This window comes from Gallinula chloropus (genome assembly GCF_964237585.1).
Source record: "Gallinula chloropus genome assembly, chromosome: 2".
NCBI classification, from domain to species: Eukaryota; Metazoa; Chordata; class Aves; order Gruiformes; family Rallidae; genus Gallinula; species Gallinula chloropus.
In genome coordinates this window covers 163,347,281-163,362,958 of record NC_140086.1, presented here as the reverse complement: position 1 = coordinate 163,362,958, position 15,678 = coordinate 163,347,281, and the positions used below count along the sequence as shown (strand labels likewise).

Here is a 15,678-nt window from a genome sequence, read left to right as displayed (position 1 = left end):
CGTCCGTCCGTCCATCCATCCATCCATCCATCCATCCATCCATCCATCCATCCATCCATCCATCCATCCATCCATCCATCCATCGCCTGCCAGGCTCCTGCTGTTGCTTGTCTCTTCACCACACAGTCTGGTCTTGGTGTTTGATGAGTGAGCTCACCCTGTGCTTCTCTTTGGTCACCCTGTTCATGGCGTGGAGCCTCTTGGTTCATTGGTCCCCTCCTTTGTGTGACCTTGAATATCAGAACATCAACCCTGGTCTCAGCTCCACCACTCTGATACTCAGCACCATGGAATTTCTCCTGCACAGCATCACAGACTCACCAAACTCCAGGCTGATGTGGGTGGGCAGGGCTCTCAGCCCCACCAGTGCCCCCTGCCATAGGAAGGGACACCCCCCCCAGCCCAGGGTGCCCCAAGCTCCATCCAACCTGGTCTTGAACCCTGCCAGGGATCCCAGGGCAGCCCCAGCTCCTCTGGGCACCCTGTGCCAGAAGCATCCTAACTCTGCTGTCTTCATCTTTTCCTGTTGTTTTATCAGAACCCTTTCCAACTTCTAAAATTAAACCAGAAAATCTTGAGCCTGGGTTATTCTGCATTCTCAATCTTCAGGCTCTAAGCTCTGGTTGGGTTCCTTCAGTAAGGTCATTTCCCCGGTGACACTGCACTTGTCACCCAGCCCAGTCTGTATTTACCTGTGTGTCAGTTCCTCCTGTCTCTGGTTTCCCAAACGTTTCCTCTGGCTGCAGATCAAACCACTTTGGGCTGAGCTAAGTCAGGTCTTCCAAGCCCAGAAACTCTGTTACACTGACACAGGCTGGGGCAGGGGGCTGGAGAGCTGCTGGGGAGAAGGAGCTGGGGGTGCTGGGGGCCTGGGACTGCCCAGGAGCCAGCAGTGTGCCCGGGGGGCCAGGAAGGCCAAGGGCATCGTGGCTTGTGTCAGAGCCAGCGTGGCCACAGGGCCAGGGCAGGGCTTGTGCCCTGGGCTGGGCACTGGGGAGGCTGCAGCTGGAGTGCTGGGTCCAGTTGTGGGCCCCTGAGTCCCAGCAGGAGCTGGAGGTCCTGGAGCGTGTCCAGAGAAGGGCAACCAGGCTGGGGAAGGGGCTGGAGAGCAGCAAAGCTTGCGAGGAGCGGCTGAGGGAGCTGGGGGTGCTGAGCCTGGAGCAGAGGAGGCTGAGGGGAGCCCTTCTCCCCCCTGCCCTGCCCTGCCCTGCCCTGCCCTGCCAGGAGGGTGCAGAGAGGTGGATCTCCAAGCGTGCTGGTCGTGGGGGCAGAGCAGAGCCCTTTGCACTTCCAGCACCCTCCTCAGAGCGAGGGCCCAGCCTCTGCAGCCGCCGTCGCCCGGCTGCGTTTCAAGGTCAGACTTCTTCTGTCTTGTATTTTTCCTACACTGAAAACAAAGCAGAAGCCTGGGCTGTGCCCTGGCTGTGGAAATGCCCTGGGGTGCTGGCACTGCAGCTCTCCACACGGCTGGAGCTTCACAGGCCATGAAAGTCTTCTGCCAAGCCTGGAAACGTCGGCTCTACTCACCATCAAACGGGCAGGAGCGGGAGCGGTTCTGCAGGAGCTCAGTGCCTGAGACCTGGCTCTGTCAAGTCCATCTAGGTGAGACAATTCAAGAGGGCTGAGTAAGAAGATAGTACTTCTTTAGTATTTCTTTCCTGGGGTGTGTGCCGTGGAGGTGGGAGCTCCTGTGCACCCACCTTTGCTTCTGGGAGAACCACGTCCCTCAGCCTTTGCTCTGGGGTGGCTTGTCCACTCAAGTAAAGGCACTTGGTTGGTTTTATGGAAGGAAAATACCATTTATGGGATTTCTTTAGCACCACAAAGCACTGGAAGGTGCTGCTCAGTGAGGAATTAAACCCAAATTCCTAGAAAACCAGCTGGCTCTTTGCTGTGGCTGTAAATTGTAACGATCCCAAAAGAGCAGGGACAGTGTGTCATTTATCCCCACTCTCTCCAAGCAGCAGCTTCCTGAAGAGGGGTGGCAGCAGGGACAGGGAGGGGATTGTCCCTCTCTGCTCTGCCCTCCCCAGCTGGAGTCCTGTGTCCAGAGCTGGGGCCCAACACAAGGAAGATGTGGGGCTGTTGGAGAGGGGTCAGAGGAGCCCTGGAGATGCTCAGAGGGCTGGAGCAGCTCCCCTAGGGAGAGAGGCTGAGGGAGCTGGGCTGGGTCAGCCTGGAGAAGAGAAGGCTGTGGGGGGAGCTCAGTGCAGCCTCCCCGTCCCTGAAGGGACCCCAGGAACAGGAGGGGAATCAGCTCTTGGGAAGGGCAGAGACTGGCAGGACAAGGGGCTGGAGTGAAGCTGGAGGAGGGAAGGGGGAGAGGAGAGACTGGGGGGAAGTTCTGTGCAGAGAGAGTGGAGAGGGGCTGGAAGGGGCTGCCCAGAGAGGGGGTGGGTGCCCCGTCCCTGGGGGTGTTCCAGGCCAGGTTGGCTGGGGCCCTGGGCAACCTTGTGTAGCTCCAGGCTGGAGGTTGGTGGCCCTGCCTGTGGCAGGGGGTTGGAACTCTGGGACCCTTGGGGTCCCTCCCAACCCAGATCAGTCTGGGGTTCTATGAAGAAACAGGACTAGAATTACAGATTCTCCTAGCATTATGGAAATGGCTTCATGCTTTGATGTCCCTCATGTCATTAGTCTGACAGTAGCTGGAATTAATGGCCACAGAGCTCAGCTCAGAGGGTGGCAGACAGATCGCTCCTGACGGCTTCTGACTCCTCGCGTGAGCTCAGTGCCTTTGCCCTGGGATTTGAAATGTGGAAAGTAGGTCATGGCTGGGAAAGGGGCTGTAATCCCAGCCTTAAACAAACACCACTGGAAGGCTGAAGGGAAATGTTCTATTTTAAGCACTTAATTTCCATTATCACTCTCTCAGGCTGCAGAATGAGCAGATGGGGACTTCTGTGGACATGCACCCCCAGATGGGATTCGGGGGGTGATAGCAAAGAGATACAGAGGTGTATATATATAGGTGTATATATATATATGTAGGGATGTTGGTATGTATTTATATATTTCAGGAGTGACAATAGATATTGTCACCTCTGAATGGTCCCTCTGCACCTTGTGTGAAGCAGGAGGGGAAGGAGCCAAAGTGCCCAAATATGTAGGTCAAAAGAAATGCAGCCTGTTCAGCTCCAGCAGCGATCAGCTGCTGACAGGTCTGGGATGGAGTCACTGACTGGCCAAGCTCTGGTGCAGCAGTATCTTTCCAGGGTTCTCCAGCTCTGTGCAGATTTCTGATAGCTCATCTTCCTCACACGCAGCTTGGGGTGTCTGGGTTTGAGGGTGAGGGTTGGCTTATAGAATCCCAGACTGGTCTGGGTTGGGAGGGACCCCAAGGGTCCCAGAGCTCCAACCCCCTGCCACAGGCAGGGACAGACACCAACCTCCAGGCCTGGAGCTACACAAGGTTGCCCAGGGCCCCAGCCAACCTGGCCTGGAACACCCCCAGGGACGGGGCACCCACCCCCTCTCTGGGCAGCCCCTTCCAGCCCCTCACCACTCTCTCTGCACAGAACTTCCCCCCAGTCTCTCCTCTCCCCCTTCCCTCCTCCAGCTTCACTCCAGCCCCTTGTCCTGCCAGTCTCTGCCCTTCCCAAGAGCTGATTCCCCTCCTGTTCCTGGGGTCCCTTCAAGCACTGGAAGGCTGAATGATCCAGAAGGATCTGAAAGGAAGAGTTTGGGTTTTGTTTAGCTCAGAGAAATATTGATAAGGGAGCTGGGGGGCTGGATGAGGGCAGTGGGTGAGCAAGGGATTGGGGGAGAATTGGCTGGTTTTAGGCAGGTCAAGGTGTGAATGCAGAGGATTTGAATTCATCTTGGCAGTCAGGGCTCACCTGTGTTAAATCCCTTGGGAATTAATGCTGAAGGCCAATGATTGGTGTGTGTAGGACAGACATTCCCAGGATCCCAGAGTCCCCAGGTTGGAAAAGCCCTTTGAGCCCATGGAGTCCAACCATCCCTGTCCTGTGCTGACCCAGCTCCCTGAGCACCTCATCTCCCCTCTGTTAAACACCCCCAGGGGTGGGGACTCAGCCCCTCCCTGGGCAGCCTGTGCCACAGCCCCACAGCTCTGCCAGGGAAGAACTTTGCCCTCCCAGCTGAGCTGACCCTGCCCTGGGGCAGCTTGAGCCCATTGCCCCTCCTGCCAGCTCCTGGCCCCTGGCTGCAGAGACCATCGCCCACCTCTCTGCACCCTCCTGCCAGGGCAGGGCAGGGCAGGGCAGGGGGGAGAAGGGCTCCCCTCAGCCTCCTCTGCTCCAGGCTCAGCACCCCCAGCTCCCTCAGCCGCTCCTCACAAGCTTTGCTGCTCTCCAGCCCCTTCCCCAGCCTGGTTGCCCTTCTCTGGACACGCTCCAGCACCTCCAGCTCCTGCTGGGACTCAGGGGCCCACAACTGGACCCAGCACTCAAGATGCAGTCCTCCTGCCTGGAAGGAAGGAACCATGGGGCTTGGAGATGGTGCTCATTCCACAGTAAGTGCTTTGGTTGGGTTTTGAGGACAGAACCCAGCAGAGAAGCACTTGGGGGCTGCCAGGAGAGAGCTGGGGGCTCGTTAGCGCAGCGCCGCGGCCGTGTCCTGGCAGGGACGTGCTGTGAGGAGCTGGAGGTGGTTATTCTGCTCCAGTTGCTCTGGCTGATGACTTGGCTGGGGAGCTCTGCCCGGTGTCTGGAAGGCAGCCTGGGGCCGTGGGGACGGGGTGATGCTGAACCAGCCCACTTGAAGGCCTCTCAGACGGAAAACTCCTCGCACGAAGAGCAGAGTAAGTGGTTGTCTGTCTGGCAGGGGATAAACAGAGCCTGTCCTGGCTTGTGATCTTCAGCATGAAGCAGCACTTTGTGCCTGGCTGGAGAGAAGAATTTGCAGGGTTATTTTTCGGGCTGCTTTGGGTGGATGTGAGCTGGTCCCAGTGCAGGAGGCTGCAGAGGAGGTTGATGTTCCTCAACATGATTCACCAGGTCCTTGTTGGATGGTGTGTAGGGGAGAGTTTCTGTAGGAATGTTCCTGGGGGTTTTGTACCTCAGCCTTTGCTTTTAACGTTTGTCTAAATCCACTCTCTGGCTGTTGGCATCCCTGGGGGCAGAGGGCACTTGGGAGGAGGACAGAAGGTTCACACTACCTGCTTTTTGGTGCTTATGGTGTCCTGATGCCTCACCAGCTCGGCCTGAATCCAGGCTGCAGCTCAGGGTTCCCTGCAACACATCCCAGGGACCAGCCCAATGTTTCATAGAATCATGGAATCCCACAGTGGTCAGGGTTGGGAGGGACCCCAAGGGTCCCAGAGCTCCAACCCCCTGCCACAGGCAGGGACACCAACCTCCAGGCCTGGAGCTGCACAAGGTTGCCCAGGGCCCCAGCCAACCTGGCCTGGAACACCCCCAGGGACGGGGCACCCACCCCCTCTCTGGGCAGCCCCTTCCAGCCCCTCACCACTCTCTCTGCACAGAACTTCCCCCCAGTCTCTCCTCTCCCCCTTCCCTCCTCCAGCTTCACTCCAGCCCCTTGTCCTGCCAGTCTCTGCCCTTCCCAAGAGCTGATTCCCCTCCTGTTCCTGGGGTCCCTTCAGGGACGGGGAGGCTGCACTGAGGTCCCCCCACAGCCTTCTCTTCTCCAGGCTGACCCAGCCCAGCTCCCTCAGCCTCTCTCCCTAGGGGAGCTGCTCCAGCCCTCTGAGCATCCCCGGGGCTCCTCTGACCCCTCTCCAACAGCCCCACATCTTCCTTGTGTTGGGGCCCTATCTGGACTGAGCCATTTTCCTGGACTCATGCTGCTGCCCAGCTCTGCAGGCTGCCCAGGTGTCTCTGGATGGCAGCTCAGTGTCCTGTGTGTCACCCACTGCTCCCAGCTCTGGCTCATGGGTTACATGCTGAGGGGGGACACTATCCATCCCCTCATCAGGGTCCTCAATGAAGATGTTAATCAACTGGAATATTTCCATTGATTTCTTTTTCCTTGCAGATTCTCTTGTGGGTTTTTTTTCTTTTTAGATGCCAACCCTGACCCTTGTGTTGAACTTCCAAGCTCCTTTGCATGACTTTGCATCTCCTGAGTCAGGAGATACTGGTTCTGACAGCCTGAGCTTCCCGGGGTTGTGTAACGGGCGGCACGTCAGCAGGCAGGCAGGGAGATGCTCTGGGAGTTGTCAGTGCTGTCTGAGCTGCCCTGAGGTTCCTCCAGGACCTGCAGTGGATTCCTGATCATCTTCTTCCCATGCAACTCACTGGTTGGTTTTAATTTGCTTCTCCTTGTGGCAAATTAGCTTATTTAGGGTGATCTCAGCCACGGTGGGTTTCAGCACCAGCTCCTGGGGGTTCAGCCTTCACCTTCAGCAAGGACAGGAATCCTCTTCTCCAGGAGGGGAGTCTGGAGGGGCTGGGAGATCACAGAATCATAGGGGTTGGAAGGGACCTCAAGGATCATCCAACCCCCCCCATGATGTGCTCAGCCCAACACCCCACTCGAGCAGGGAAGGCACAAGAGGCTGCTCAGGCTCTGCCCAGCTGGGTCAGGAGTTCTCTCCAGGGATGGAGGCTCCACAGCCTCTCTGGACAAGCTGTCTGGTGTTTGATGTCCCTCTGAGTGTTGCTACAAAGAAAGAAGTGAATTCCTTTCCCTTTCCCCTGTTTCAGTTGGCCAAGAGACAGAAAGTAACTGGTGGGGCTCTGGAGGGGATGAATCCTGCTCCATCAAGGCTTTGGGCTTTGGATATTTAGTAAATGCAGTAAAAGTGGAGCTTTTCATCTGGAGCTCTCATCCTCTTGGATACAAACATGCAAACCTTTGGTAGGCTGCTCAACTCCTCCACAGGCTTCCCAAGGGTTGTCCCACAGCTCTGTTGGGCACTGGTGATGCTCCTCCCTGCAGGGATGCTCTTTATGGTGATTTTCAGACCCTTGACTCTGAAGTGGATGCTGATCTGTTCTACCAAACCATGGAACTGGTAGTAAAATACGTTGGAGATACTCCTGCCATGTGCATCCTGTCTGCTCTGAGGCTGGATGGCACAAAGGGAGCGCTGAGCATGGGGTCATCAGGTCTTGAAGGTTGGAAAAGACCTGTAAGATCATCAGGTTCCAACACCACCATGACAACTACCCCGTGCCCTGGTTGGGGCAGCTCTGAAGAGGAGCTGTGCAGCTCCAGGGTGAGGATTTGGTATCCCCCACCCTGAGTGAGGGGTCCCAGCAGTGAGACCCATCGGCATTGGGGCTGTTCCACCAGGGAGTGGGTGACAGGACACGGGGTGATGGCTTGGAGTGCAAAGAGGGCAGGGTTGGGTTAGATGTTGGGGAGGAATTAATTACTCTGAGGGGGGGGAGGCCCTGGCACAGGGTGCCCAGAGGAGCTGGGGCTGCCCTGGGACCCCTGGCAGGGCTCAAGGCCGGGTTGGATGGGGCTTGGGGCACCCTGGACTGAGGTGGAGTGTCCCTGCCCGTGGACAGGGGGGCACTGGGAGGGGCTGAGGGCCCTGCCCACCCACACCAGGCTGTGGTTTGGTGAGTCTATGACCAGAGGGGACATGCAGGCACACCATGGCTTGCTGAGCCAGCTGGTGAAGCTGTCCATCCTCAGTGGTGACTTCAGCCCAGCATCCATCTGAGCTGCTGAAGTGCAGCAGGCTGGGTGAGCAAGATCAGCTGTGGGAAAGAAGCTTTGAAAGCTTTTCCTGTTCCTTGGCTTGGAGCTGGCAGGGACATCTCAGCTGCTGTGGGCTCCTCAATATTGCAGCTACTTAACCTCTGGCTAGAGAGCTGGTTGGTGACCTACCCAGATTAGCATCCCCTGCAGTGCAAAGGCTTTAGGGTGGTAATCCTCTACGGAGAGTGCTCCTTGCTGGATGTTCTCTGTGAGGTGTCCTGTGTGGGGACAGACCTGGTTCTCCTGCTCTGGAGGTCTGAGAGGGGCAGGCTGCCCACGTTGGGAGCGACCACGTTGTAGGTTGGTTCCCAGAAGAGCTGGTTCCTATGGATTGGCTGTTCCTATGGATTGGCTGTTCCTGTGGATTGGCTGTTCCTGTGGATTGGCTGTTCCTGTGGATTGGCTGATGTGGCCATGCTGATCTGTGCAGAGAAGATGAGAAACCAAACCACCCAGTGCTGCCAGCAGCCCTGCTAAATGCTCCTCACCCTTTCTTGGGATCAGGCCAGGGAAGGTGCTGCTTGCATGGGATCTGCATCTCTGCTGTCGGAGGCGGGGTTGCTCTGTAAGTACCATTGTTACTGGGACCTCTTTGTCTCTGAGTGAGACTCATCAGTTGTAATTCAGTTGTCAGGCTCTTCAGAGGGACCTGGAGAGGCTGGATCCATGGGCTGAGCCCCACGGGATGAGGTTCAAGCAGGCCAAGGGCAGAGTCCTGCCCATGGGACACCCCGACCCCGAGCAGCGCTACAGGCTGGGGCAGGGGGCTGGAGAGCTGCTGGGGAGAAGGAGCTGGGGGTGTTGGGGGCCTGGGACTGCCCAGGAGCCAGCAGTGTGCCCGGGGGGCCAGGAAGGCCAAGGGCATCGTGGCTTGTGTCAGAGCCAGCGTGGCCACAGGGCCAGGGCAGGGCTTGTGCCCCTGGGCTGGGCACTGGGGAGGCTGCAGCTGGAGTGCTGGGTCCAGTTGTGGGCCCCTGAGTCCCAGCAGGAGCTGGAGGTGCTGGAGCGTGTCCAGAGAAGGGCAACCAGGCTGGGGAAGGGGCTGGAGAGCAGCAAAGCTTGCGAGGAGCGGCTGAGGGAGCTGGGGGTGCTGAGCCTGGAGCAGAGGAGGCTGAGGGGAGCCCTTCTCCCCCCTGCCCTGCCCTGCCCTGCCCTGGCAGGAGGGTGCAGAGAGGTGGGCGATGGTCTCTGCAGCCAGGGGCCAGGAGCTGGGAGGAGGGGCAATGGGCTCAAGCTGCCCCAGGGCAGGGTCAGCTCAGCTGGGAGGGCAAAGTTCTTCCCTGGCAGAGCTGTGGGGCTGTGGCACAGGCTGCCCAGGGAGGGGCTGAGTCCCCAGCCCTGGGGGTGTTGAACAGAGGGGAGATGAGGTGCTCAGGGAGCTGGGGCAGCACAGGACAGGTATGGTTGGACTCAATGGGTTTAAAGGGCTTTTCCACCCTGGTGACTCTGGGACTCTCTGAGTTCAGGTATCTCAGGTTCAGTTGGTTCCTGCTCTTCACTCCACCAGCCTTAGGATGGATCCCATCCCCAGACCAGCTGAAGTCATCATTCCAAAAGTTCCTGTTGGATTTTCTTAACCGCTCCCAGGCCTCCTCCTCTCCCTGCCAAGGACCTTTACAATCTCCTGCCTTGGGGTTTTCCCTTTAACTGGAGTTTTATAGCTGATGAATGACAGGCTCCTGTCCAGAAGGATTTAGAGCAGAACATCACTAAATCCCTTGCTCATCTGCACCACAAAGATCATAAATAATAATTCCTCCTGACACATGTAGCAACTCTTCATCTTCAAAGTCCTTTGCAAATCCCAACCATCCTTGTCTGTCTTGATGAAGTTTCCTGCTTAATTTGTCAGCTGTAGAGGGTGTTTCTCTGCTGGACATGAGGGGGTGTTGCCATCTCAGGTCACCTTCCCTGCTTGCACCCCGTTGGGCACCATCCTTGGTGTGGAGGAAGCAGAGCTGTCCTCAGTGTTAGCCAGGAACCTTCTGGATCCTCTCTGCTGAAGTCAACCATGGCAAATGGGGTCATTTAGCACCATAAGAGCTAAAAGCCACTGGCAGAGAAGCAGCATCCCCTTGCCAGCCAGCTCTGCTTCAGGCTGCCTGTAGCATCCACAGGGCTGGAGGACAGGAGGTGGGAATAACACTGCTGATGGGCAGATGCTGGATGGACTCAAAGGTGATTCTTCAAGGTGTCTTCTGGAGGTGTTTGCACCAAAGGGATGTAGTAGAAAATTCCTGGGATTAGGCTTGGAATTCCCCTTCTCTGCCCCCTGCAATGCAGAGAAGGGTAACCAGTAACTGCAGCTTATTTCTGTTTAGTCTGGACCCTGTCCTCAGCACTGGGGAGGCTGCAGCTGGAGTGCTGGGTCCAGTTGTGGGCCCCTGAGTCCCAGCAGGAGCTGGAGGTCCTGGAGTGTGTCCAGAGAAGGGCAACCAGGCTGGGGAAGGGGCTGGAGAGCAGCAAAGCTTGCGAGGAGCGGCTGAGGGAGCTGGGGGTGCTGAGCCTGGAGCAGAGGAGGCTCAGGGGAGACCTTCCTGCTCTCTCCAGCTCCCTGGCAGGAGGTTGTGTTGAGCTGGGCTCAGCCTCTTCTCCCAGAACAGGAGGAGAGGGAATGGCTGTGAGTTGGGCCAGGGGAGGTTCAGGTTGGAAATGAGGAGACATTTCTTCTCCCAAAGAGCAGTTGGGTGCTGGAAGGGGCTGCCCAGGGAGGGGCTGGAGTCACCGTCCCTCAGGGTGCTCAGGGAAAGGTTGGGTGAGGGACTTGGGGACGGGGGTGAGTGAGTGATGGAGGTGGTAGGGGGATGGTTGGACTGGATGATCTGGGAGGTCTCTTCCAACCTGAATGCTTCTGTGTGAAATGGCTCTTTGTGGTGAAGTCAGAGTGTCCCCTGGTTCTGGGCGGGGGGGGTCCTGTGGATCCCAGGAGAGAGGAGAAATCCTCCTGACCACGAATAGAGGAATATATTTCATGAATTAGAGAGCAAAACCCTCCCCTGGGTCCCCTGTGTCAGGGTGGCGCTGACATTGTGGTCTCTGTGGTTGGATTTGGTGCCTGGAGGTTGGTGCCTGGGCAGGAGCTGTGGGGGTTTGGTGCCCCCCTCCCTGCTGTGCCCTGATGGGCAGGTTGTGATGGGCCTTTCTGGGTTGATGGACTCCAAAGCTTTGTTGGCCTCACAAGGTGAGGGTCTCAGGGTTGTTCAAGCTCTTACAACTCCAGAGCACTTGGAGCCCCCTCTGATCTTCTGTGTGGATTGAGCTGCTGAAGTCCCCTTGTGTTCATAGTTCTGCTACTTGAAGAGTGGGATCAACGTGGTACCAACTGGATGGTGGGGGTCTGTGGTGTGGGAAGCAGGGGATGTTCCTGCTCCCCCCCTGAACATCCCACCACACAAGAATCCATTTGAAATCCCGTAGCTTCACGTTTCGTTTCTGACTGTGTGTTTCCCTTCTCCACTCCCAGTGTTCCCAGGAGAAATCATGGATGAGAAGATGTCCTACAAAGACTTTCTGGACCGCAACGACTCCTGGACGATGGACGACAGAGACCTGTGCTTTGACTCACAGCCTGTCTGCAAACCCCTGGAGATGGCTGGTAAGGCTGTTACTGTCCCCCCCACCACCCTGGGGCTTTTACCAGCTGTGCTTTAGTCTCCTCCCATGTGCTCACCCCTCTGTCCTTGGTTTGTTCCCTTCTTCGTGGGTCAGTGGGGGGAACTCAAAGTTGGCTGAAGGATGGAGCCCAGAGGGTCGTGATGGGTGTCAGAGGCTGGCCGGTGGCCTGGCACAAGCTGTGTTCCTTGGGGTCAGCCCTGGGTGCAGCCCAGCTCATGTATCCATCACCCACTGGGATAAGGGATCTGGGGCCCCAGTACAAGGAAGATATGGGGCTGTTGGAGAGGGTTCAGAGGAGCCCCGGGGATGATCAGCAGGCTGGAGCACAGACTGGAGCAGGGGAAGTTCCCCCTGAGCCTGAGGAGGAACTTGTGTGCTGGGAGGGTGGCAGAGCCCTGGGCCAGGCTGCCCAGGGAGGTTGGGGAGTCTCCCTCCATCTCTGGAGCCATCCCAACCCCTGATCCTGGGCGCTGTCCTGTGCAGCTCGAGGGGACCCTGCTCTGGGGGGGTGGGATGGGGTGATCTCCAGAGGCCCCTCCAACCCCACCAGCCTGGGCTGGGGGTCACTTGACACTGGACTTAACTCAGCCCATCCATCCCCTCCTACCCTAGGGCAGAGCCTGGCTGATTCCAGTCGGATCTGCCAGCGCCGTGTCAGGACACACAGGGTGTGGGCACAGGGTTCCCTCTTCCTGTCTCCTGGGGCAGCTTTTGGTTGACTCCCCCAGTTTAAGGCTCTCTAGTGCTGGGGCTTTGTGTCCCAGCCTTGCCAAAGCCATTGCCAGCTCCAAGCTGGTCCTCCCCGGTGCTGGGGATCTCTGGTTCCAGCTGTCACGTAGCCCTGCCTGCAATGCAGGTCGCTCTGCTCCAGCCTCTGCAGCTGCTGCCTCTCTTGAAAACGTGATGAAGCTGGTAGAACTCACTCCTGCAGAAGGACATCCCTTCACCCAACGGCTTTCACCCAGCTCCAGCTCATTTTTCAGGCAGCTTTGGGAAAATTCCTTGCTCACTCCCAAAGGGATGAGGAATGGAGGTGCTGTGAGGGGCAATAAGCACAGGAATGGCACCTCCCCTATGGAGAGAGGCAGAGGGAGCTGGGCTGGGTCAGCCTGGAGAAGAGAAGGCTGCGGGGGGACCTGACTGCAGCCTCCCCATCCCTGAAGGGACCCCAGGAACAGGAGGGGAATCAGCTCTTGGGAAGGGCAGAGACTGGCAGGACAAGGGGCTGGAGTGAAGCTGGAGGAGGGAAGGGGGAGAGGAGAGACTGGGGGGAAGTTCTGTGCAGAGAGAGTGGTGAGGGGCTGGAAGGGGCTGCCCAGAGAGGGGGTGGGTGCCCCGTCCCTGGGGGTGTTCCAGGCCAGGTTGGCTGGGGCCCTGGGCACCCTTGTGTAGCTCCAGGCCTGGAGGTTGGTGGCCCTGCCTGTGGCAGGGGGTTGGAGCAAATCTCATCAGATCAACCAACTTCCAGACATGGGCTGAAGGTCCTGAGAGCCTGAGCAGTGCTGAGCTGAGGGTGCTGGGGACATGGGGCAATGTGGGATTTTCCTCTCTGGCCTGTAGCTTGGCTGGGGGACAGGCTCACACTGGTGTGCTGCTGGTCTGCTGGTGTTTGGTGATGCTGAGCTCGGCCGTTGTTCCCTGCTCAGGTTGGCCGTGCGTGTCCTTCAGGTCAGCAGCTGATGCTTCCTCCTTCAGAGGGATGGGGACACCAGTTCTTCCTGCCATAGCCATAATCCCACCCATAGTTTCCCTCAGAAGCAGCTGGGCAACTGGGTTTTACTGAAATCCCAATGCTGAAGGTGTTTGTCCCTGGGAAACGATGTTGAAAGCAGCTTTCCCTCAGAAGTGGTGTCAGGTCCTTCATCTCCAGCTTCCTTTTGGTTTAGATTTTAAGGTAATCTTGCTCTGCACCATGTCTTGCTCCTGTGTGGTGACACCAGCCCTGTTCTTGTCCCCCACCAGACCCCTTCAGTGTGCACAGAGGGGAGAATCTGCCCGATTTGTCGTTCCCTGCTGACATGAAGAATGTGCCGCTCTTCACGGGCCATGTCGATGCTTCCAGAGACATCCATGGTGGGTCCCTCCTCAGCATTCGTTCATGGACTGAGGCTGGAGGAGGGAAGGATGAGAGGAGAGACTGGGGGGAAGCTCCTTGCAGAGAGAGTGGTGAGGGGCTGGAAGGGGCTGCCCAGAGAGGGGGTGGGTGCCCCGTCCCTGGGGGTGTTCCAGGCCAGGTTGGCTGGGGCCCTGGGCAACCTTGTGTAGCTCCAGGCCTGGAGGTTGGTGTCCCTGCCTGTGGCAGGGGGCTGGAGCTCTGGGACCCTTGGGGTCCCTCCCAACCCCAGTCAATCTGTGATTCCTCCCAGCAGGGCAGGTTTTGATGTTTTCTTCATTGACCTTCACATACTCTGACCTGCTTAGTGCAGCTGAAGCTCTTTGCACCTATTTTTTCTATTATTTAATTCAATGTTCATTATTTAATTTATTATTTAGTTAATTACCTTTTGGGGTGTGTGCCTAAAGCTGCTCCCACAGCCACTTCCAGTAAAGCTCTTTTGATGTCCATCCAGGCAGGAGGTGACAGGACACCTCAGTGAGTTGAGCTGAAGCTGGAGTTACCAGTGACTCTGGTTTTCATGGTTAGAAACCAAACCCACGTTGACTTCTTCCACACACCCAGTGGTCATCACTGCTTGGGCTGGTGGAGTTTGGGTGGTGGTAACGAGGGTTCCTGGCAGCAGAAGGTGAAATCATTTGCCTGTGCTTGGTGCCTTACACCTTGTTGTAGAGTTGCAGACGTAACTCACGTGCAGGTTGTAAGGGTGGTGAGCTTCATGTAACCCACCCATGAGCAGAACAGAAGGGTTTCTTCTCCAAGTGTTTTATCCACTTCTAATCTTGAAGGAGACTCGTTAGGGCTCACGTGGTGATTAACAACCAGCCTCTTACTTCATTAGCTCCACATGGACATATGATGGTACCTGAACAACCTTTCCTGGGGCCAATGTATTCTCCTGGAGAAGCTCTGGACCCATCAGCCTTCCTTGGCCTGGATTCACCTGCAGGATTTCTGCAAGGCAAAGCAGGTAGGAGACACACTGTGACCACGTGGTGGGTGGGAAGGGAGCGTGGCTGGAAGCTTTTGGGTTGCTGGTCCCAAAGAGTCTTGTTGGGGCGTTGTTAGATAAGGTGAGTCGAGGTTTGGAAATGTTCTGTTGGCAGTGACAGGTCAGTAGGAATGTGCTGAAGAGGTTGGGAGGTGGCAGAGTGGTGGGGGTTGGTGGGCTGAGGTTGGCAGGGTGATGGAGCTTGGCAGGATGTTGGAGGCTGGCAGGATGGTGGAGGTTGGTAGAGTGGCAGAGGTTGGTGTAGTGGCTGAGGTTGGCAGGGTGGTGGAGGTTGGCAGGGTGGTGGAGGTTGGCAGGCATCTCCAGAGGTCATCTTGGCCAACCCCCCTACTCAAGCAGGGCCACCTAGAGCAGGTTGCCCAGAAGAACTGAGGAAAGAACCTGCTCCATTGGGTCCTGGGGTCGGTGCTGGTTACAGCTCCTCTCTGCTGCGAGCTCTCATAGCACCAGTCACAGCCCAGCAGGAGGTTCTGGTGCCATTCCTGAAGGGAACACAGCAGTTACTGGTGGATGAGCTCAGGACCCAGCAGAGCCAACTGAGTCATCAAGCAGTGGCAGGACTAAAGGTGTTTGTTCTCCCTAGTGCCTGAAGAGCATTGGATGGGAGCTCAGCACGACGTGAAGGGACCAGAAGCCTCTTTCTTTGCTGAGACACCAGGTATGAACCGTTTTGCTTTGACCTGCAGGAACTGTCTGTGGAGCTCCTGAGCAGCAGCAGCAGCAGCAGAGCTTCTCCTCTTCTCTGCTCCCAAGAAACAAAAGGCACGAGTGGAGTCTAGTGGGGACCTGACCAAGAAACCCACCACTCCTGGTCCTCAGGTCCATTCAGATGGGTTTTTGAGAGGTGTGGCTTAACGTCTTAAGGTCAGAGGAGCCCTGGGGATGCTCAGAGGGCTGGAGCAGCTCCCCTAGGGAGAGAGGCTGAGGGAGCTGGGCTGGGTCAGCCTGGAGAAGAGAAGGCTGTGGGGGGACCTCAGTGCAGCCTCCCCGTCCCTGAAGGGACCCCAGGAACAGGAGGGGAATCAGCTCTTGGGAAGGGCAGAGACTGGCAGGACAAGGGGCTGGAGTGAAGCTGGAGGAGGGAAGGGGGAGAGGAGAGACTGGGGGGAAGTTCTGTGCAGAGAGAGTGGTGAGGGGCTGGAAGGGGCTGCCCAGAGAGGGGGTGGGTGCCCCGTCCCTGGGGGTGTTCCAGGCCAGGTTGGCTGGGGCCCTGGGCAACCTTGTGTAGCTCCAGGCCTGGAGGTTGGTGGCCCTGCCTGTGGCAGGGGGTTGGAGCTCTGGAACCCTTGGGGTCCCT

General features: G+C 57.4%; 1 protein-coding gene across 1 annotated transcript in view; it reads left to right on the top strand.

Moving 5' to 3' along the window:
• The window catches only part of MAP4 (microtubule associated protein 4), a gene marked incomplete at its 5' end in the record, with an annotated part of 93,120 nt that overhangs the window by 20,986 nt on the left and 56,456 nt on the right, over positions 1–15,678 (top strand). Inside the window, 4 exons of the mRNA XM_084260130.1 lie at positions 11,102–11,233; positions 13,216–13,326; positions 14,211–14,339; positions 14,965–15,039. Of these exons, the coding sequence (XP_084116256.1) occupies positions 11,102–11,233; positions 13,216–13,326; positions 14,211–14,339; positions 14,965–15,039 (447 nt within the window). The remainder of the gene's footprint in view (positions 1–11,101; positions 11,234–13,215; positions 13,327–14,210; positions 14,340–14,964; positions 15,040–15,678) is intronic.